The 22,565-nt window shown below is 43.0% G+C and overlaps 1 protein-coding gene across 3 annotated transcripts in view; it reads right to left on the reverse strand.

Moving 5' to 3' along the window:
- The window catches only part of ACVR1 (activin A receptor type 1), an 88,098-nt gene that overhangs the window by 39,656 nt on the left and 25,877 nt on the right, over positions 1 to 22,565 (reverse strand). For all 3 annotated transcript variants that reach the window (XM_045479898.1, XM_045479897.1, XM_045479899.1), the window contains 4 exons: positions 10,415 to 10,678; positions 7,737 to 7,948; positions 4,205 to 4,304; positions 381 to 527 (listed from right to left, as the gene is read on the reverse strand). In XM_045479898.1, coding sequence (XP_045335854.1) covers positions 381 to 527; positions 4,205 to 4,304; positions 7,737 to 7,948; positions 10,415 to 10,678 — 723 coding nt within the window. The remainder of the gene's footprint in view (positions 1 to 380; positions 528 to 4,204; positions 4,305 to 7,736; positions 7,949 to 10,414; positions 10,679 to 22,565) is intronic.

Here is a 22,565-nt window from a genome sequence, read left to right on the forward strand (position 1 = left end):
CTAGGAAATCGTCCAAAGAGCTTTCTTAGTTTGATTCAATAAATATTCAAAAAGGGTGCGGTAAGTAGAACAACGGATGAAGCCTTGAAGTGAACAATATGGGGTAAATTTTTGTTGCTTAAATAACAACCTACAGAATAAGAATTAGCAATAATGATTTCATTTTCATCATCCAGAGAATCTTCAAACTTCGCTTCTTTGCAGATTTAAACAAGAAATTAGCATTAAAAGAAAATTAAACTTTATATAAATGCTGACGATCCCTATTATCCCTTTTTGAGGGAGACTTGCAAATTCACATCCACCAACTCTGAGAGGGCAAAGGGAGGCAACTCTTTGTTTCTGGATAAAATTAACGAGGGGATTATCTTTGTACTTACCTAAAATATTTTCATGCCTCAGCATCACAGTGTTGTACAATTCTGTTTCCCTGAACCATGACTTCTCATCCCGGGAGGAGAAGATCTTCACAGCGACGTTCTCCCCCTGCCAGCTGCCCCTCCACACCTCACCATACCGGCCCTTCCCTGGAGAAAGCAACACAGAGGTGACGTGGGACTGGAGAACAGGAGAGGTAGCCAGGACATCTCTCACCTGCAACTATTACCCCCCCTTCCACTGTTTACGTGCAAGAACTGAATCTGGGGCTATAAACACCACCACCTTTCTCCCGTGAAGACATTCAAAAGTAAGCCGGAACCTGCCCCTCCTGGCCACCCACTGTCATAACAAATTCAACACCCTCGGTGTCTGCACAGTATAACTGGCTGCTAATTACGAAGTTTACAGTTAAATTCCTCTATTAAAACCTATGAAACATATATGGTTTTTAAAAGCACCTGGAAGTTAGTGAAATTAAGAAAATGGTACAGAGTATTAGATTTCACTGTTGTGCTGAAAGCCAAAAATATAAAAAAATAAAAAACCTGCACGTGTCCAAATTGAATACCTTTCTGGACTCCTTCCCTTCAAACAAGATCAATGTAGATATTTTCTTGGGAGTCCAAATCTGTGAATTTACATATGCATTTATATTTTTCATAAGGGAGAGTCTATTAAGTTTGAGATATGCGTTCTGAAGGATCCCCCCCCCAAAAAAAATCACACGTAAACACACACAGAAAAAACAGTGCTGTGTAGGAGACCGACAAGCAGCCACTACCTTCCCTAAAGGATTTCTTGGCAGAGGATATATTTCAAAAGAGGATTTGCAGAGTCTTAAAGACATAATCCCAGAACAGTTCTGATTCCTGACATTGGTCATGGGTATTTGCTTGTTAGACAGCCCCTGCGGTGCCATAAGTGGGCCACATTGCAAAGGCCCCTTGGAGAAGGCATTTCCCAAAACGTGGTGTCTCTAGTTTGTGATCTGCTCTGTGGGGGGCACGCCCCCTCCTACAGCAGCAACACGTCCGTCAGCCTGTCCACCACTTGTTCCCTCTTCCATTCTTCTCCTTAATTATAGGTAGGGGTGATGGGGGAGGCTGGGAGGAGGAGATAATTACCACGAGACTAAGGGGATCAACACAGGGTATAATCAGGCTAAAGACACACGCGGCACCTAGATACAACAAAGGCAGGAGATACACCTTGCGGGGCAGTGGGGCTTTCCACCGGGCCAGTGGCTGCTGGGAGTCACAGCTTGTAATAAGCAGCTGCAGCACCACCTGCACGCACAGGAACATAGCTCTTTGCTAAAAAAAAACTAAGCCAAACATGGAGGAAGAAACCCAAACATGGAGGAAGCAAGCTCGCCTATCCAGGTGATTATGTCCTGACACAAAATCCAAACCACTCAATCTAGAATCCCTCATGATAAACAATGTCCCTATTAAATACCAATGACTACTTCCAAAAGGATGTTAAATGGGGCCAGGAAGTCATCGTCGTGGGCTGCTGTCAGGTCACAAAAATAGTATTTAGAGCAGGACTAATTTTAATACAGTCATAGCAATTGCCCAGCATTTGTAGTGCGAGATGAAGGCTAGTGCTAAGACAGTATAAAATAGGCTGCTACAAAATAGTATGCTGATCTTTTCTTGCCTTTGGTAAAATTCTGTATCTTTATTTGCCCTTTGTCCTCATATTCTCATTAGGAAGGAGAGAAAAAACATGCCGGAGAATTGTATACATTACTATAAAGTTGCCTTAAATCCCTTTTTTTTTTTTTTTTTTTTTTTTTTTTGTAAGAAAACAGAGATGGATGTCAGGATAAGTAGACAGATTTAAAATAGAAACGTACTTCAACTTCAATGGTTTTCAAATGCTTTTAAGTTGTCAAATGCTTTTTAGAAATGCAACCTTATGGGGAAGTCGCTAAAAACAGAAGCAGGACTGCCCAAAAGTACTGGCCATGGAGCCCCCATGGAAATCCCTAAGGTATCTGAAATTTGGGGGGTTCACTAATCACTATCTGGTAACAACTGATCTAGTCCAACTTCCCATGCTTTTGAACCCGAAATGGTAACGTGCTATCCAAGCAGTTCATCCCATACATTTTTATTCAAGACTGTACCACATGAACACTAACTATAAGCTACTGAAATGGCATTGCTTTTATGAAAGTCTTTAGCACTGAAGCAACAAAATGCTATAATTGAATTTACACTATTTCAAAGAATGCTCAAGAATATCCACACTACCCCAAACAGCATGTCTTTTTAAAGGCACAGTAATATTTTGCCCTTTGGACTCTGGGCTCAGTCTCTAAAAACTGCTATTGAGATCGGCTGCCCTGTGAATGGTCACCGGCCATGGGACAGGAGGGTAGGGGGAAGCGAGACAGGAAAACATCCCTGTCACTGCCTTCTCACTCCTACTCAAATACCTGTCCCTGTTCATAATCAAATGGGATGTCAGGTAGTACAAGAGGACAAGCCTGGTTGTATGCAATGGGCACATTTGGGGCTTTTCCATTTTTCTTTGCCCACCCCGGTCCACTGTAGAAGAGAAACAGGAAGTGTGGTTCAGAGACAGCCCCAGCGGCTGCAGACCTACAGCAGAGGCAAAGGACTCCTGCTGGCCCCTGTGTGCCTGAAGGCAGCGCCTGCTGCTCCTACCATGCAGCCTAGCCCCCTTCCCATTATCCGGCCTGAGGGGGTCCTGATTTCCATGAAAACAGAAAGAAAAGTCAGAGGGTAGCAGCCAAGTGGTGAAGGCAGCTAATGGCAGCCAGCCACCTCCCAAAAGCAAAAGATGGGATGACTGGAGCTGCAAAGAAAAGAAAGCTGGAGAAATAGAAAGAGCATGGAGGGGCGCTGCCTGCCTATCCGCCCCATGGCCATTCCTGCACACCGTCCAAAAGAGAAATTCATGACAACTACCAGGTGATCGGAAATACCCGCCAAATAAAAGGAAAACTACTAAAACTCAGGACTTCCCAGAAAAAGGGCATTTTGTACCATCTTCCCGGAGGGCCATCAGCAATTGATAAACAGCCCATAAAAATGTCACAAATTTTGACCCAGGAACCCCAATTCCTGGGAATTTATTCTGAGCACTCAAAAGAAAGACGCAAGGCATGCAAAAGCCTTTCCGAGCAGTACCATGAAAATTCAACGATCATTCAAAAGATCATGATTACATAATCTTTTAAAATACTTGTGATGTGTACAGATAGATGGAAACGTACATGAGCTTAAAACTGACAGGAGGAACACAAATCGTGTACACACTATGTTACATCTATATATAAACCTGTTCCTAGACGGGGAAAATAGAACAGGCCACAGAGAAATGGATATCACTCTTGTTTAAATACAACAATTTTAAAGGTAGCCTTAGTAAATTTATCTCATTATTTTTAAAGTCAGTGGGAGAGTGAGTGGGATTGGAGAACTGCCATAAGCAAGTGTATTGTCCAAACGCCTACTCACCTCAGATCACTCAATGCCTGTAGTCAGGAGCAGCCATACTATACAAATTCTTTCCTCATTCCTTCCCATCACCCCAAAGGGTCTACCTACAACTAAAGGCTTTTGATTAGCCATTCTGCATACTAACTAGCAACAGATTCCTTTGACAAGAACTTCAACAAGTTGAGGTGCTCTGACACAGGTCAGAGCGAACAGATACATAGCCACACCGTCTCCTGTGATTTCATGAGCAACGGGCAGCAAGGGGCAGATTTTTCAAGTCCCACCCTGCCTCTAGAGCCACAGCGAACACTGCATACAACCCACAAAGGAATAGAAAAAAGAATTACCGACACACTCCAACAGTGTGATCTGACGAGCCACCGTTCTTTGTACCAGAAAAGGGAGGCCAGAGCCGCTTCCTGATGTACATGAATGATCCAATAAATCCTGTGGTTCAAGACAAGGAGAAAAAAAGAAACTACTGAGAAACAGTTCCTGGTTCAGAGTATGAGCACGCGTATCACGGCAACACTCACGGACACAGCAATCCTGGACATGTGGCCCGTAAGCGTGCACAGAACGTCCCACTGGAGGAAGAACTGGTTTTCTTAGGAAAACCAAAAGCTAGCCCTTTCCCCGATAGAAGACAGGTTGTGCTGAGGGATAAGCAGTCTTTTTGTGCATCCAGAGTTTTAGAATAAAAATATATATATTAAAAAAAAAAAAAGGCTGAGGGCACAAAGTCAAAGATGCAAATTACAAAGTCCCGGGAGCAAGGCTGAGCGCAAAGGGAAGCAAGAGAAAGAGCAGCGAGTGGAGCAAAAAGAGGGGCCTTCAAGTCCAAGGCTGGGCATAACTAACCACGTTCTGCTCTGTTCATAACTATCTATGAAAGGATTCACTATAGTTGGCATGCCAACTAAGGAACTCTAAAAAGGAATAAACGAATTAGGAATAAGAAACAAACAATTCCAATGTTGCTTATATTGGAAAGACTCCAGTGGCCACGTGGGTCATCTCCCTGGTACACACAAGCAGAGAAGGGCCACCTGGATGGAGGTTACCCTTTAGGGAGGTGAGGAACAAAAGCATCACAAAAGTTAACCCTCGATGTCATTTCCCGGTGTGAATTAGACACAAAGCAGAGAGGAAAAATAAACTTTCATTTAAAACATAAAACCGTGCCCCAAACCTACTGGAACATACTGTGAGAAAAACTCCCAATTAGTTCATTCATAAGTTTTTCCTTCTTATTGTCAGTGCAAGTCAAAGAGTAGATGCCTTTTTGTATCAGGACTTAACAATTTGTAATACACAGTATTGTGCCCACGGTGATAGGTGTTGTGGCTGCAGTAATGTTGAGCTGACATTCCCCAAAGCTCATCCTTTCCCAGACATTTTAGCTAGCCTGTTAGAGCAATACATTGATTTGTCTGCATTTCATCTTCTTTTCCTTACTCTGAGCACCACTGGGAAGTACTGTTGATCAGCAAAATTACCAAAATCTGAACATCCAAAGGAAGATATTTAGAATCCTTAAAAACCACAAAATGGATAATCAACAAGAAATTGAATGTAGATCAAGCAGTTCCATATCTCCCTAACCATCTCTTTTGCTGTTCTGTTTTCTCATTATTCATTCAATTTTTTTGAGAGAATAACTCTGAAAATTAAACAAACGTGTTGTTTTTTCATCATGTATAATCGTGGTTTTAAATCTGGTTCATAGACTTAAGGCGGGGGAGGAGAATCAACCAGACTAACAAACATCTACTTCAACTCCTGGCTTCTTTTTCAATGTAGGAAGCTGTTCAGTAAGATAGAGTTTGTTGAACCACATATATGAGCACATCACTTAAATAAGCAAGTATATAGATGAATAATGATAACTTGTTTTAAACAGTGTTCTTTACTGTGCTATCATATCGTTATATACTGTCATCCAACATGGCTGTGTTGAGAAGACTATTTTAGCACACACTCCCATTCCTCTTCCAGACTTACAGAAGCTACTTAACAGCATTTTACACTAGATATTCCTATCATTGTCCATTGTGGTTGGCAAGCTCTGGGGAACAGAGTTCTGACTAATCTGCTTGAGAATCCTGCTTCGCTAAAGCTTTCTCAGGATTCAGCCTCATATCTTCTTGCTACTGACTCAATAAACTCGTTTAATTTTCCTTAATATTTGAAATAAACTCCAAAATACATTTCTAACAAAAAACCGTGATTCTCTTCTTTGGGAAACAGAACGCCCTCTTCTCCTGTTTTCCCAGTTCTGCTGTACTACAATCTAAATAGATAGGTGAACGGAAGAAACGAGGTTCCTTCCCCCTTTCCATACAAAAAAGTACACCTGACCGGTGGCCCAATAGCAGGGAAGGCAGAGGAGGATGGGATATTTCCTAGCCTGTATCAGCTACCACCAAATGTTTTAACAACTAGCCCAGTTGGTCCAAGAATAGCGCCAGAGCTACAAAGACAGGTGAGGGTGAGTCTTCTCCAGCAAAAAGGTAGTTTCAGGGCAGGCTTAGGTGGAGAAGGACCAGACACTATTAAGCTTGTCCCCTAGCAGCACAAGACTTAATATGAGATGATCTTAGGTGATGCATGGCCATGGCATTAAATAACATTGAATCACATTAGAAAGCTATGACCTTGACGGTCTTCCATCAAATTATGACAAGGAGAGTCTCGATTTCGTATTAGCATGTCTTTAACACCTAACACTCACTCATCTTCACCTTTTTCAAAGGATGCATCAGACTCAGCATAGCATCACTTTAGAAGGCTATTACTTCTCTCTTTTGCATTTTATGGTAACCTATTTATAGCAAGTGGTTCCCTTGTCTCGCTTGAAGTTTAAAGTTTCTGTAAAATTAACACTCCACAATTTTAAAAGTAAGAAAGGAAGACACATTTTAATGTGACTTCATTTAAAAGTATGCAAAAGAATAACTTTAAAACATATAAATACAATGGTGTCTGACACTGAGTTGTCCATAAATGCAGCTACCAGCCACATGTTGGCTTTTAGCAAGGGAAATGTGGCTAGCCTGAACTGATACACATGCTGTGACTGTAAAGTATACATCAGATTTTAAAAACTTAGTTGCAAAAAAAAAAAAAAAAAGGGAAGGAAAGAAAAGAATGTAAAATATCTCATTCATCATTCTTTATGGTTAATGATTATATGTCAAAATGATAATTCTATTCATTTGGTTAAACATATTATTAAAATTAATATCACCTATGGTGGGGCTTTTTTAAACTTTTTTTTTTGTTTTGTTTTGTTTTTTGTTAAGCAGCCACTAGAAAACAAAATTAAATATATGGCACACATATTTTATTGGATACCACTGTTTAACCAAATGGCTACACTCCACAAGGGGGCAGCACAGGAGCATGAAAAGTTTAATTGCTGCTTTTTTGGATGTCAAATTTTAAAGTCTTAAATTACAGGGTGTTAAAATAATCTAGAAAGGAAAGTGATTTTAATATTAAGCAAAGGTGCTTTTTTGAAAGTACTTTTATTGCTAAAAATAGAGTAACTGAATTACTTCAAGCCCCCCCCCCCGACCCTGAAATTATAGGCAACCATTCTCTGTACCTTTTCCCTTACTCCCAAAAGAAAAGGAACTACCAAGAATCTACTAAAATAAATCCCCCCCTTATTTAATATAAATGCCTAAAATAAATGTTCTCCTATAGGGGAGACTAAACAGGTGCCAACATATGCTTGCCTAGGACACAAGTGACCAGTGGTAAGTGTGCACGTTGTCCAGTCACCAGCTACTGGTTAGCATTTCATGGTGGGAATGGGAAAGCATCTTTAGCCATCTTTGTTATGCTTAGGATTCCCTGGGGTCACAAACTCACTGCTAAAGTGCTGTCTCCAACATTGGTGGTGATGAGCCCTTCGATGGTGCCGTACTCCACATCTCTGGGATTGAGGCGTTCTTGATTGCGCCTTTTAAATTTTCGGAGAGCGACTCCCAGTAGGCAAGCTAGAAGGCATACTGCAAACACTACAGACAGAATAATGAGGCCGACCTCCAAGTGGAAATTCTGTGTTCCAGGAAAGGATTTCCCTGGAGATGGGGGAGAAAAGGGCAATTGGCTGTAAGGATCAGTGTTTACTTACTATTCAGCATAACCAACACCTAACAAGTAGGTCCTGATGCTGACCACATAGTCTTGCAAGTCACAAACCGTGAAAACTAAAATACTTCCTAACACCTGGCCAATGGCCCAGTCATTTGAACCATTATTCATTTAGACAGAGCCAGAGATTGAAAAGATTCCACAGAGAACCAACTGTATTAATGCATGTACGTGAAAGTACTTTTCAAATATGGAGTACTACACAAATCTCTGTACAAATGCTTTATCCTCAGCCCTTACAGAAGTTATGACGTAATATTCCTATGAGAAAGCACTATCTGAGTTAAATCCAAATCACCCAATCTGTGGTTCTCCTCAATGTATCTTGGATGTTTACCGCAGAATTCTCATTGATCTTTTCATATCACGATTTCTGCCTAGGATTTCTGCCTAGGAACCTATTCATTCATCTGTTCTTTTACTCACTTATCCAATATTCATTCACTCACTCAAAACATTCATTCACTGATTCACTCACTCGCCTAATCACTCATTCACCCCCTAGCTTGGCATTATTACATTACCCATTCAAACATCCGTGCATTCACTCCAACACTCACATACCACTCAGGCAGATACACACAAAGACTTTCTACTTGCCTAGTGAGGTAAATGAAAAATTTCTTGATTGGATAGTGAAGCCCCATAATTAAGAGGTCCCCAAACAGGGGTGCCTGTGTGGCTCAGTTGATTGAGTGAACAACTCTTGGTATTGGCTCAGGTCATGATCTCGCAGTTTATGGGATCGAGCCCCACATCAGGCTCCACGCTGACAGTGCAGAGCTTGCTTGGGACCTTCTCTCTCCCTTCCTCTCTGCCTCTCTTCCTCTCTCTCTCTCTCTCTCTCTCTCTCTCTCACTCTGAATAAATGAATAAACACTAAAAAAGTCCCCAAATAATAATTATCTCTGAATGTCAGACCCCTTATGACATGGTGTCACCGAGCCCTGTTCTTCCCCACATATGCCTCTTTTCCACATCCCTGCCTCCTTCCACAATCCAAGTGCAAGCCTGATGTCCTTTATACATTTCTTTTAACTTTCCAAATCTTGGAGATCTAACTTCCAACTTGGCACATTACACTCCATGGTACACGTCACTTGTACGATCAAGTGTCAAACTAATTATATACACCATTAAATTATAAATATTGAGCCTCCCTAATTGAATTAGAGATTCCTTAAGTAAAGAAAATAAATTTTCTATTACAACTCAGAGTCTTGCAGCGTTCTGCAGATTAGGAACTTTCCATACTGTAGGTATAACTTTTGTGTGAGTGCAGATACTTGATTGTGTCCGTCCACTCTATTAATAACAATTTAATTCACAAAGGTTAAGAGTAAAGTTTATTCCATCAAGTACCCTTTTTGTTTTAACCATTTAAATACTTAATCTCTCTTTTAAAAATCTTCTTTCATTATTCAATGAATTAACAGAATTAACATTTGCTTATCAAAATTAACATTTTCTATATGTCTTAACGTCACCACCGTAACTGAAACACTGCACAACATAATCTTGCGTCAGTTTTTTTGTCTTGTTTTGTTTTGTTTTCATTTTTCGGTCTCTCCCCCTGTTAGCTGACATTTCTGACAGTGGGCATTGCTAGTAGCCTCTCCTACCCCACTTCTAGGTTTGTTTCTTCTTTTTGTGAGTGCAAAATTAAATAATTATGCCTATTAAAAATGTACTGTAGATTAAGAGAATTAACTTTGTCTTAGAGTGAGTCTACAAAGACTAAGGAACATTAGTTTTTGATAGCAATGTAGGGCTCATTTTATGGGGAAACAGTTTCAGAGAAACACTGATTTCCACTGAAAATGGAATCCATTTGAACACAACATGGAAAAAGATTCCACAGAAACTACAAGGTTCATGTGAAATCTTACCCAGCTTCAAGCTTCAGTAATGGTTCATTGGGAAATCAGATATGGGAGCAAAGGTTAGTGAGGCTTTGTCTCTTTCCTCAAAAAGAAGGAAACATATTCTACTCAGTCACTGGATTCTTATGTTCCATTTTACTTCCTACACACTCAACAAAGAGATGAATATTTACCAAGCCAAACTGTTTCATAAATTATGACACCATGGCTCCTCAACAGAAAAGGGTATCTGGAGCTCTTCACCTGCTCATGACTACCAAGAGAGATCTGGTCACCCAAGCTGTTCCCCAAGATGGACACATCTTGCTCACTTGCCCAAAGATATTTATCCCCCTTCAGACTCCAAAAGGCCATGCCTTTCCCTTCTTCATCTATAGCTACCTTCCTTGTCACCCATGACCTCTAGTTCAAGGAGTAGGAGGAAAAGCTTGTGGCTACTTCCATCTTTAACCCACACAGAACAACATTAACAGAAACCCTTGATCTAGAAATAGAAAAGTCCACGGGAACCTTTGGTGGGCAGCTGGGCCGTGATGTTCCTGTTACACCAGTCGCCTTGGCAACACTCCACAGCTTGGCCAGGTGACGGCGGGGTCTTACAGGTCATCTTCCCTTGCTCATAGACCTGGAAACAGCCTTTCTGGTAGACATGGAAGCCATCATTTATGCTCAGTGAGGAAAAGCACTGCTGGCCTTCACAGTGGTCTTCGTTCCCACAGGAGAGGCCTTCACACACACACATGTAAAGTTTGGGGTTTACCTTGGGCTTCTCATCTGCAAAGAAGCAAGAAGAAGGGAAAAAAAAATCACTACATGGGTTTTACCCCCATTAGGGCAGTAAGATGGTTTCTCCAAGACCATTACAACACATTCACCAAACAGCAAGTCAGGCCAAGTGTCATCACTGGCCATGATGTCCACATTTTGTTATCTTGTATTTCTCACTTGACCAACTACCAAATGATAATCGCCTCTCAGTCCAGGAACACATTTATACAAACTGTGTGCTCTTTTAGATCATACCAGGCCAAAGAATAGTTATCATGTACCCAGAGGCTTCTGAAAATGAACTTCCCCTCACTGTGGTTTTCACATTCTCTTCAGCCTGATGGGCTCTCACATCCCAATTCTTACATCAAAATAAAATGTTTTTCCAGGACATAATGCTCATCACCTTTATTTTATGTTTTTTTTTTTTTTAAAGGCTCCTAAATATAGGGCAATTGTTAATGCCAGTTACTGCTAACTCCATACTAATCCATCAACTAGTAATACAAGGAATGCTGGTGTTCCCGCCACTATCTGTAATAGCCCAGTATAATCGAGAGTTTACAAGGATACGGTCTATAATTACAAATGTCTATTACCAATATTTCCAGCTAGATGCCTTAGATTAAGTTTTCAATAGTGACAACAATGAAGTTTTCATGTTGATTACAATGGAAATTCATCACTGCTTACACATGTTTGCCTGGCAGGAAAAAAAAAAAAAATGGCACTGATTATTGAAGATGAGGGTACAAGGAGACAAAGGGAATAGAGCAATGTTTTAAAAGTAAGGTAAGAGGTGAGACCACAGGAGCAGTCAACACCTGCTAGGTCCAAGGTGTGATGGAAAGATGTGCCTTGTCCATCAGTGAAGCACACCTAATCAGACTTCCTAATTGTCTCCTTCTGGAAACATCTGCAATCTAATTTTTGCAACCTAATTTTTCAAATCACTCTTTCTTTTCCCCTCCCTTGTGAGAATGATTGGTTCAGACTTGCTGGTCCCAACAGTTTGCACTAGGAGGGAAGAAAAGTGAAGAAAGAATGTAAACAGCCAAGTCCTAGAGGTTCCAAAGCAGTTTTCCTATAAGGAAATTCAGTTTTCAGAGCTCCCTCCAAAGGTCTATGGCACAGAGTGACTGCCTTCTGATTCTTGAACCCTCTGTAGCAGGTCTGTGAGATAACTACTTCTTTCTTAAAATAACAGGTCGGGTAGCTGCGCTTTCAAGAGGAGACCTTAAGGTAAGGTCTTTGAAATGTCAAGTTCATTTACACAGATTTGTGTGGGTGTTTGTAGAGACGTGGGTTATCTCAAAAAGAGAAAAGTGTTCTTAATCTTTCTTCTTCCCTCTTCAAAGAAGTGAAAAATAGTTCACTACCCACTGTAATGTGGGTGCCTCATCCCACAGAGTAAGTGCATGCAGACACACAGACACAAGCCTTCTATTTATAATTGACTTGCTAGTTCTTTTGAAAACCACAAGGGGCTCATCCAAGAGCAAAGACATGCCTGAAAGCAGGAGATCCAAAATAGCCGCTGACAGTGTATGTATGTCACCAGTCTCACCCCCGAGAATCAAGAGCCTCAGACATTTTTAATGAGCAAAAATTTTAATGAGCCAAAAGATAGTCTTTATTTTCCCTGCCTAGAGAAATTCCAGCACCAATCTATTTCTATGAGGATGAGAAACATATATATCTGTTGACATAACCCAGCAAAGTTTACACTTGCCAAAAGTGAGTTGAAAGATAATATTTCCAGGGAGTCTAGACATGCTTGCCACTCTTGAATGGCACAAAGCTGGGCTGAGCATTGCCAACTATGCTGCCCAACAGGTGATGATTCTTTGGAGGGAAACGGATGGGCAGGATAAGGGGAGGGGTGGTTAACGGTATCATGTTGATTTGTTTGTGATCTACAGCAGGGAATTTAAAATACTATGTTTGAAAACTGTGCCATAACACAATGTATGAAAATCTGAACACAAACATGTATTTTAAAATCCTAAATATTTTCAAAGGTCAAAGATATCCCAGGATATACATCCTTAGAGAGGTTGTGTCTACTGACACTGGGTTGGGGCTGAAGGATTCGTGTGAGGATGAAAGGGTAAATGAAAATAACGTTAAGAGAGTAGCTGTTCAGGGACTGAAAATGGACTGAGGAGTATGCGCCCCTCAACTCACAGTGCCCATGGTGCGGTAGGAACACCCAGAAACGAGTAACCGTAGGCAACAGAGGCCTCACTCACTGATCCTATGGAAACGGACAGTCCTGGTAAGAAGAATTAACGACATCTTGTGGTTCTAATAAAAAAGGTCAAATTTAAAAAAAATAAATAAAATAACGACAACAATGATTTCTTTAATGTGCTCTCAGAGTGAGCTCTGCTCTTAAAATTAGAGCCCTGGGGTGCCTGGCTGGGTCCGTCGGTGGAGCATATGACTCTCGATCTCAGGGTCAAGAGTTCAAGCCCCAAGTTGGGTGTGGAGCCTACTTAAAAATAGATAGATAGATAGATAGATAGATAATAAAATTAGAGCTGAAGCTGAACTCTAGCTCACAGACATTAAGATGTGGACCCCCCTTCCAAGGTCTCTAGCTTTTGACAGGATGTGGGGATGGCCTGACAGATGTTTGGAATGTAACCTACAGAATTTTGCCAGAATTGAGCAGCCCTGAGTAAATACCAACTTCAGTAAAGGTCAATTCACTACACCCAACTATGAGGCATGACAGGTTATAAACTGTAATCAGACCTTATCCTGTGGGGGTCATAAACGGAGTCAAAGGGATTCATTCATTTAGTAAACACTCTCCTTGAATCTTTACATCCCTCTACTAGTTGTATATATGCAGATGGCCGAGGGCTGACTACCTTTAAACAGGTGTCAGAAACTAGAGTTTTCATATCCTCACCTCCACAGTCCAGAAAAAGAAAAAAGGGGAAGAAGGACGGTTGTCAGTGCTATGTGATAATTAATTTAATCTCTGATATGAGGAACCATGAGCTCAGTCCAGCTGTTAGCTAATGGGAAAGTACACAAGCTTTACCAGATTCACGTCCAATTTTGCTTCTCACCAACATTTAATCTTCTTAAGTTGGGTATTTCCGTATAACTACTTAGAAGAGCCCATCATGAATCTATTTTTTATATACTGCCAGATATAAACGCAGACCCTAAATTCATAAGAATATAAGAATGACCACATATACCACACACATGCCTGCATGCACACACACATTAGTTAAATGCCACTTTGCCAGTTTCATCTGACAGAGTGGATTAGTCGAAGAGATGCCAAAGAGATTTCTGAGCTAGGATTACTAATTCCACAAAGAAGGTTAAAAGCAAGACAGCAGCATTTTCATATCTCAACATCCACAATTCTAAGGAACAGAGCAGGCCCCAGAATGCCCATGTCTCACTGTTTCAGTCTTGTCCAATTTTAGGAATAACCATAACATGTGTGGGCCTGTGATTTTTTATTTGGGGTGGGTTGGGGGTAGGGGGCACGCAGGGTGACAGAACTATTACAAAATCCCTTTTAGGGCCATGGGTAAGGGTCTGTGGACCTCGGATTTCTCCAACAGTGACATACATATAGTACACATCGAGGCACACCAAGGAATGGATAATCACCTTCCGTGACTGATTTCCAACAGTACAGACAGGAAACGCCGTATCTGATATGAAGCCCTTTGCACTTGCCTCTGCAAACAACTAGGAAGTGCCCTGGCAGAAGGCAGCAAGTCTACTCCACCTAATTGACATTCATTTAAATAATTCAGTAATTTAAATGTCAAGCCAGAGGTATTCCCTCTCTGCGAAGCTCACCCACATTGTTTGTTCTAAAAGGCACCTCCCAGCATTACTCAGTGTTATGGCTGGCACTGTGCGCCCTTTGTATCACCAGGACCAGGTCTGTGCAAACACACTCACAGGTCTGGCTGGGAGGCGCAGGGAGTTCTTGACGCCACCTGGGAGGACTAGGGGCTGGCTCCACAACCAGAGGTGCAGGCTCAGAAGCCCAAACCTCTTAAAAGATCTCGTTCTGGGCTCATCCTCTGTGCACACCTACTCTCGTAGCCTCACGACAGACTGTCGTCACAGGAAGAGGCAGAACAGAGAGCATCGTGGACTTTTTACGTCTGTCCACAGTTTGGGATGCTCTTGTACCTCGGAGTAAAAATCTTCACATTTATGTTTTAAGTGGGACTTGAGAAATCTAAGCACACCACCATGGGCTTATCCCCCACATTCTCAGTCATGCACTCCATAACGCTTTAAAGCATTTAAACTGATTACCATTCTAAATGGTGCACAAAACCTCACATCTCCCACTAAAGTTTGACACAAAAGACAAAGGAGAAACTGCTACAAGTAAACCAGCCTGCAACTATCACCCCAGAGGTCAGCAAAAGGAACAGGCTGAATTTCTTAGAGGTTCACCTCCAAGTAGCACAGATGACAATATGGTTATTAGACTATTATTATAAAAGTCAGATAGCTCAGAACTATATAGGCTAAAAAAGGAACCCCAAACATATCTGGACTCCTTCCAACAGTATAAACGATTCATTCATTTGAAATGACAGCCTATATTAGGCTTATAGATATGGGAGTCCTTCCATGGCCTCCTAATCTGAAAGTGCAGCTTGGCACTTCTCCAGAATCGGAAAGCATTTGAGATCTCTGGCATTAAACAAAGGCTCAGTGATGGATTTTGCAATGCCAGGTATCACTGCCAGAAGCCTGCTCCTAAGACAGAAACACAAAGGTCAGTCTGCAATGCCTAGTGAAGGGCATTTGATGGTCTGGTGAGAAGGCAAGCTATATGCTCGGGAATACGGTACCCCAAACACCATTAAATGCTCTCATTATAAAACCCCCATCTAAGGAACCCAAATTCCATTTGTTTTTGTTTGTTTGTTTGTTTGTTTTTTACCCCTGATCAGAGAAACAGATATTTGGCAAAGTTGTAAAGCAAAGAAGAAAACATATTCCAGGAGTTAAGAAAGATTGAATAGACATTCTATGTCGTTAGAATAGCAACGACATAAAATGATTTCAGGATTCCCAAGATTTTGAACTGATGATAGCTACAAATGTACCCTGCCTCCAGCGTTCTGGAACGGAGCAAATCACATCCCCATTCAGATGTAATCCTCTCTGTCTTCTGTGACTTCTCTCCAAAGAGAGACAGGAGGGTTAATGTGGCCAGAAGTCCTTCCTGGTGGAGCTGATCCCCACGTCCTTAGGCTCCCCTCTTATCCCCTCCATTCTTGGGAGGCCTCTCCTGTTCCAAGATATCAGGTCCTTTAGGTAGGGAATTTCCTCCATGTGGTGTGCTTACCTCCCTCCCTGCCTACACTCCATTTACCTAGCTAGCATCTACCCTCTCTTTTTTTTTTTAATTTTTTTTTTCAACGTTTATTTATTTTTGGGGGGACAGAGAGAGACAGAGCATGAACGGGGGAGGGGCAGACAGAGAGGGAGACACAGAATCGGAAACAGGCTCCAGGCTCTGAGCCATCAGCCCAGAGACCAACGCGGGGCTCGAACTCACGGACCGCGAGATCGTGACCTGACTGAAGTCGGACGCTTAACCGACTGCGCCACCCAGGCGCCCCAGCATCTACCCTCTCTTAAAGAAGCCTTTGTTCACACACTCAAATTTAAAGTAAGAACCACCTGTATACACTCACATGCATGTGTCTGTCTGGCTACTGAATGTCCAAGTCTCTCCTCCGGACTAGGAGCGCCATGAGGGGAGGGACTGACCCTACTCTGCTCACTGTTACAGAGCCCCCGCCTGCCTCAGTGATTGACAGGAGTACAAGCCTGATGGATATTTGCTTCCGGATGAATTTTCTCTTCACGGAAAGGATTTAGAGGTGGGAAGAGACATGATGCTGGTTTTCAGAGCAGACTGAGCCTATAAAGTCTTTAAATGTCAGCAGAGATCTTAAGGCAAGGCTTAGTCACCGAGCCAGCATGTCTGTGCAAGCCATTTCTTCCTAGAGGAGTTCGCCATAGCGTCACATCTGTTCACCTACTCTGGCTTACAAGTGTAGAAAATTAATACTTGTGGTGTGGTACAGTAGGTGTTCTGTCTGCCTGGTTGTTAGAAGAAAGAGGTAAAATACAAGAGCCCCTAAAACAAGGACTTATTTAACACATTAATAGAACAGCAGGGCTTGTATGGATGGTCCTTCCTTGGATGGCTGACGTGAGGACGTTTGGCTACTCTGATGCTAAGGTGACCAGAATGATCAAAACATAGTAAGCGCCTGGCCTCCGGCCACATTAGGGGAGTCATGCAGGACTTGTCTGCTCAGCAGTGAAAAAGACGCCCCTGGTATTTGCTGCCATTTTTCTCCTATCAGTGAAAGTAATGGCGTTTTCAGCAGGGAGTAGGGAAAGAGTGAATTACATCATTTTCCCCTTCTTGCTTTGCTGAAGGTGATAAGGATTCCTAAGTCATCCTGCATTTGAACTGCTGAAGCTGAGAGGGGGGAAAAAAAAAAAAAGTGCCATCTGTTTATTTTGTGTCTGAGCTGACTCCTTGTCTCTGAAATAATCCCTGTAAATGAAGCCCTATTGCAGCAGCCACACCTTCTATTTCAAAGCCAAAAACTTGGTCTGTGTTTAAGTGACTAACAAGTTAAAGCACATTGTGGGGTATTGACCTAAGACAATATTGGTCTGTCTTTTCCATGCGTTTTACGATTCCCAGAATGTAGCAAAGACATCGTTTTAATACTTGTACCATGTCAATGAAGCAACTCTTTAATAGGGGGAAAATAATGACCCCTTTCTTCATCATGTCTTCACACTTCTTCAATCTTCCCTTCAGAAAAACAAATGATTACAAAACCTAACGGAAATTACCTACTAAGGAATTCTCTTGGAGACCAGAAAGTATCCCCACCCCACCCCCATATATTGACAACGCATGGCCCTGAGTGAATCTCCACTTATTGGAAGAGTAACAGAGAGTACCACAGCCTGAGGGTGGAGAGAAAAAGACCTGGTTGATTATAAACATTTCAGGGAAGCGATCCCTTTGTCATTTGGATTTGAAGAGAATCAGCGATGTGGTAACCATCTACCAAATGTTGAGGCTAGAAGCCCTGTTCACAGTGTGGGAAGAGGTGTGCTTGACTCATGTGGGTTCCACAGGCTAACTAGGGAGTACACGGCTGCTCCAGTAAGGGTTTCCTAGCCAAGCGCTGTATTGAAAATTTTGCCGTTACAGGAAACCTTAACCAAGGGCTCTGCGTGGTATAGGATGATGGGAAAGGAACTATAGTGTGGACTCAGCACAAGGCTCCCACCTCTATTTGCCCTTCTGTGCCCTACCGGTGACTTGGCCTTCAAGGTTTTACTCACAATCAACAAACCACCACCACATCCCCAACAACCTTTCTGGAAGCTTTCAAACCACAGAGATAAATCCCTCAGGAGATGGGCAGGGCTCCAATTTGTTGAACAATAGTCTTAGAATGCCAGCCCCTAGGCAATGCAGTACCTGGAGTCAAAGGTAAAAATGTCCACAATTAGTTAAATTCCTCCTCTCTAGTTCCCTACTCTACCCCACCGCCAGAAAAATGCACGGAGAGAACAGGGGATTTCTAGACTACATTCTCTACAGCCTGCATGAAGCATAAGAGATTAAGCTATCCGAGGGTAAAAAGTGGGGGCACTGCTCAAGCCTCCGATACCGCTACCACCCTACCCCCCAATTTCCCAACTCACGTCCTAAGGCCCTATCGGGTCCAGAGCGCCAAGGCAAGGTTAATTACGAGACGAATCCCATGCCTTCAATCCCATGAATACATGTCTTGTGCATCTGTACTCCAGCCTTTAGCTTCATCTTTGCTTTGCGTATCTTCTTTTCCCTATCAGTCTAACTAATATGGTCCACAAGAAGCTGCTAACTCCCAAATTCAACGCTTAAGAAGAAGATTGGCGTGGTAGTCAATAGACTAAAGGATCCTGCAGTCACCAGGCCATGGTTGAGTGGGGGTCATTTTGAGCTTATTCTTTTTTCGGCCCTGAGCCCGCAGAAAGGCTCCAGGTGCCTACGCTCAAGGTAGACACCGAAAGCATTTTTTGAGAGTGCTGTGGACCATAATCGGCTTTTCAAACCCTCTCTTCCCCCTCCGACCCCAATCTCTGTGGCACTGCATACCATTCCCAGCTTCCACAATCATCTTGAACCTTGGCAGAAGAAAGGCAGCTAAATCTGAGATGTGTCATGAGGCCACTGGCTAGGGAGCAAGAATATCTAAACACAAACTAAGTCGAAAGCAGCAGGCCAGACTTTCCACAGATTCCCATCGGCTCCTGTAGCTGCAGGGCACTGACAGCCTGAAGGTAACCCAAGTATCTCCGAAGGGTCACTTTTAAATAGTAGCTTTAATACCCCCAGTCATTTCAGAAGTATTTCCTTCCAGAGCCCGCTTCCATCCACACTGACATGCCAACTGTGCCCAACAATGGCAAGCCCGCTGAAGACATGAAAGCCCAGAAGGAAAGGGAAGGATTCCCAAAGGGGCACAGGCAGCCCCATAACATGCTGTGATTCTATTCTATGGCCGCACTTGGACTGCTGAGAAAGAATAATCTAGCAAAGAGACACCATGCAGAAGTGGTCTACTGACAAGCACTGGGGATTAAAGAACAGGTAGAAAATCAAACAAAATAGTTTAACGCCATGCCTCCCCGTTCTAAGACTGAAAGAGTATAAACCCTGGATGGATACCTTCCAGGAGTTTTTCAGGAAAGCTATTATCTCCAAGAGAAAACATATACCTCTCTCTCAGTCTACTGGACCACACTGTGGCTGAGCAAAGAGAACTGTATGGTGTCTTCAGCACATACTGTATATCATGCAGCCACCGTGACCACCCACTAACCCCAGACGTGCCAAAGAGTACCGCTCAGAAGAGGCTGCTGCTTTTTTTTTTTTTTTTTCTTCTTCTTCCTTTTCAACCAGGGCCAAAGTTTCTAAGATCTTCCTAAGAACCATTAAAATCCATGCAGCCCCTCACCTATCCACCAAGTTGAGTCCCCACTGTCCTAAATGGCAGTCGGCCAGGGGCTGGTGTACAAGGGACAGGTGCTCAGTGGGCTATTTTCAGTTGCTATCAGTTCAATCGGGAGCCGCACATGCTCAGTAGGCAGGCAAGCCTGGGTTGCATTTCAAACTCCGGGCAGCCAAGAGACGTACACCTTTCACAGCTGCCAGGGCAACCAGCTGCCCAGTGCTCCTCCCAAGACGGGAGTGATGAAAACAGTATAACCTGGCCAGCCAACATGCCAGCGAGCAAGCTGTACCTCGCATTTCACCGCCTGGGTTATTCTGAGCTGGGCTTATTGACACTCCATGGCAACACAGGAACAAAGGGCCAGCTAGAGGGATTTAAATGTCCTGCAAAAGTTGCTAGAAAAGTCAGCAGCTCAGGCTTCTGTTTGCATAATAAAAGTAGCAGTGGAATTATTATTAGGTTATTCTCAGTTGCCACTGCAGTTGTTATTCGTGAATAATAACAAAGGTCTGTAACGGAGGTCTACTCTTTGAACTCAGGTTTTGTTTTTGTTGTTTGCCACCATTAAGTTGCCACAGTTGGGAAGCCTCCCAAACTACGGCATGTGGGCCTGTCCACCACCATGGGAGAACCAGTTTTCCTCACCCGTGTACCTCTTGCCTTGCCGTACCCCGTGATCCACTTCCGCTGCACAAATCTTTGTGAATGCAAACCACCCCTACTTAATCTTTCAGTGGCTCTCGCTCCCCTCAGGATAGGAAGCAACCACCTCAGTACCCCAGACCCTGCCAGGCCAGTGGGACCTGAACTCTCAACCCGGCTCCCTTCTCAAGACTGTGCTGGCCATGCTGGACCGTGCAGGTGGTGTCCTCACATTTCCCCCACCTCCACGACTTCTCTGGGTGGGGCCCGTCTCTACATCAGAAGTCCTTCTCGGCCCTTCCTTTGCTAGTCTAATGCCCGTTCATCCTGCCAAACTCCTGCTCCCTGGACTGCTGTCCCCAGTCCCAGCCCAGTGTGATATAAAGGTCCTTCCTGTTGATATCCCCAGTGCTGTGCTTTAACCTTTGCCTTATCCAACCAGATTGTGACTCCTTGACAGAAGGAACCACTTCTAGTTATGCTGACATCACCAGCGCCTACCAGCATACTCGTGCTAATTAATCAGTCGGAGACTGTAAGACTGCTACAACTGATTCTTTTTTCCCAAACTCAGAATAAATTCTTCGAAAGATGTGCTCTTCTCATCTCCTCAGCCCAGACCAGTCCCTGTCTCCTCTTTTTTTTTTCTTATATTATAATAATTAGAATTGTAGCCAACATTATTTATTCATTCATTTGTCAAATATTCACTGAGCACCAGTTATATGCCAGGCGCTGTCTTAGACACTGGGGATAAGATGATGAACACCACGAAGTCTTGGCTTCCTATGCTCCAGGGCTCACTTTGCTTGTACTCCCCATAAACTCCTCACAACCACCCTGTCACTGTTTCCATCGCGCCGCTGCAGGAATAGACCCTGAGAAGTGCGCGCACACACGCGCGCGCACACACACACACACACACACACACACACACAGACGCAGTGAAGACGAAGAACATGGCTCATGACACAGTCTCACTCTGTCTCACTCTGTCTCTCTCCTGAGAAAGGCCTGCTCTCTGCATGGCCAAAAGCCTTCCCTTCAGAAGACTCTCTGACTAACCACATCATTTTTACCTACCAAAAATTACCCTAACACTTTGCAAAACTGACATTGTGAAGCAGATGAATTAGGACACGATGTTGAAGATAAAGAGAAGCCATGACAATGTAATTCACCATGGCAGTGTGTAGTATTATAAACACACAGATGAGTCCAATTCTAAACTGAACTATGGGTTTTTGTTTTTGTTTTTGTTTTCCTATCTATTATTTACAACCTTTCTGAATGGATCCGATTCTTTTTTTCATACCAACTAGCTTGGTGTAGGTACCAGAATGTAGAAGGGGAAATAAATACAACTAACTAACTAAATAAGTAAGGCCACTCCCACTCCAAATCACCATTCGATTACAGGCAGAGGTGGTTGTTTTTGTTTCCTTAAGGTGATTTTCACCACCTCCTGCCCAAAAGAAATTTCATTCTTCCTCTTATTTCTTCCCTCCTGGCCACATCCCCCAAATTTCATATCCTCGGAAGGTCGGTGCTCCGCTCTAACCCATAACAAAGAATTAGATGGAGCATTACCGTGGATCTAGGGAAACACCCTGCTCTGCAGAGCTCAGATTCAGCTGATTAGAATCAGGCAGCAGCTGTTCCAGTGTTAACGACCAAGGCTGAGGAGGCACAAATGTAAACTTCCCTCTTCCTGTCAAACTACTGGCTCGGACGGACAGAGAGGATGGTCGGGGCTTCATGAACTCGTGAAAAAATAAAAGGTCCCTGGCCAGCTCTGCTGGAGAACGCACAGGTCGGTGGTCAGAGCTTTCACCTGAGGGCAGTAGGCACTTCTGGGCAGGGAGCTCCTAGGAGCAGACTGGAGTCACCTTTTTAAACCATGGGGCATGAACCATTCGTGGGTAGGGAAATCGATTTTGTGGTTGAAAACAAGGCCTCTTTTTTTTTTCTTTTTAAATTAAAATAAAGCCGAATGGAATAAAAAAGAGAAGAAATGGGAGTACGTTAAACATAGTAAGAGTAGCTGCTGTTTTTGCACGAATTTTGTGTTTCAGATGTGTGTGGGTCCTACTCTAAAACGTTTCTAAATGTAGATGCGCTGGGTCCAACGCTAAAATGTTTCTTACTGTGAGTCACAGTGAAAAGTTTGAAAGTCACTCCGCCCTGTGTCT

This window comes from Leopardus geoffroyi, chromosome C1 (assembly GCF_018350155.1).
Source record: "Leopardus geoffroyi isolate Oge1 chromosome C1, O.geoffroyi_Oge1_pat1.0, whole genome shotgun sequence".
Lineage (NCBI taxonomy): Eukaryota > Metazoa > Chordata > Mammalia > Carnivora > Felidae > Leopardus > Leopardus geoffroyi.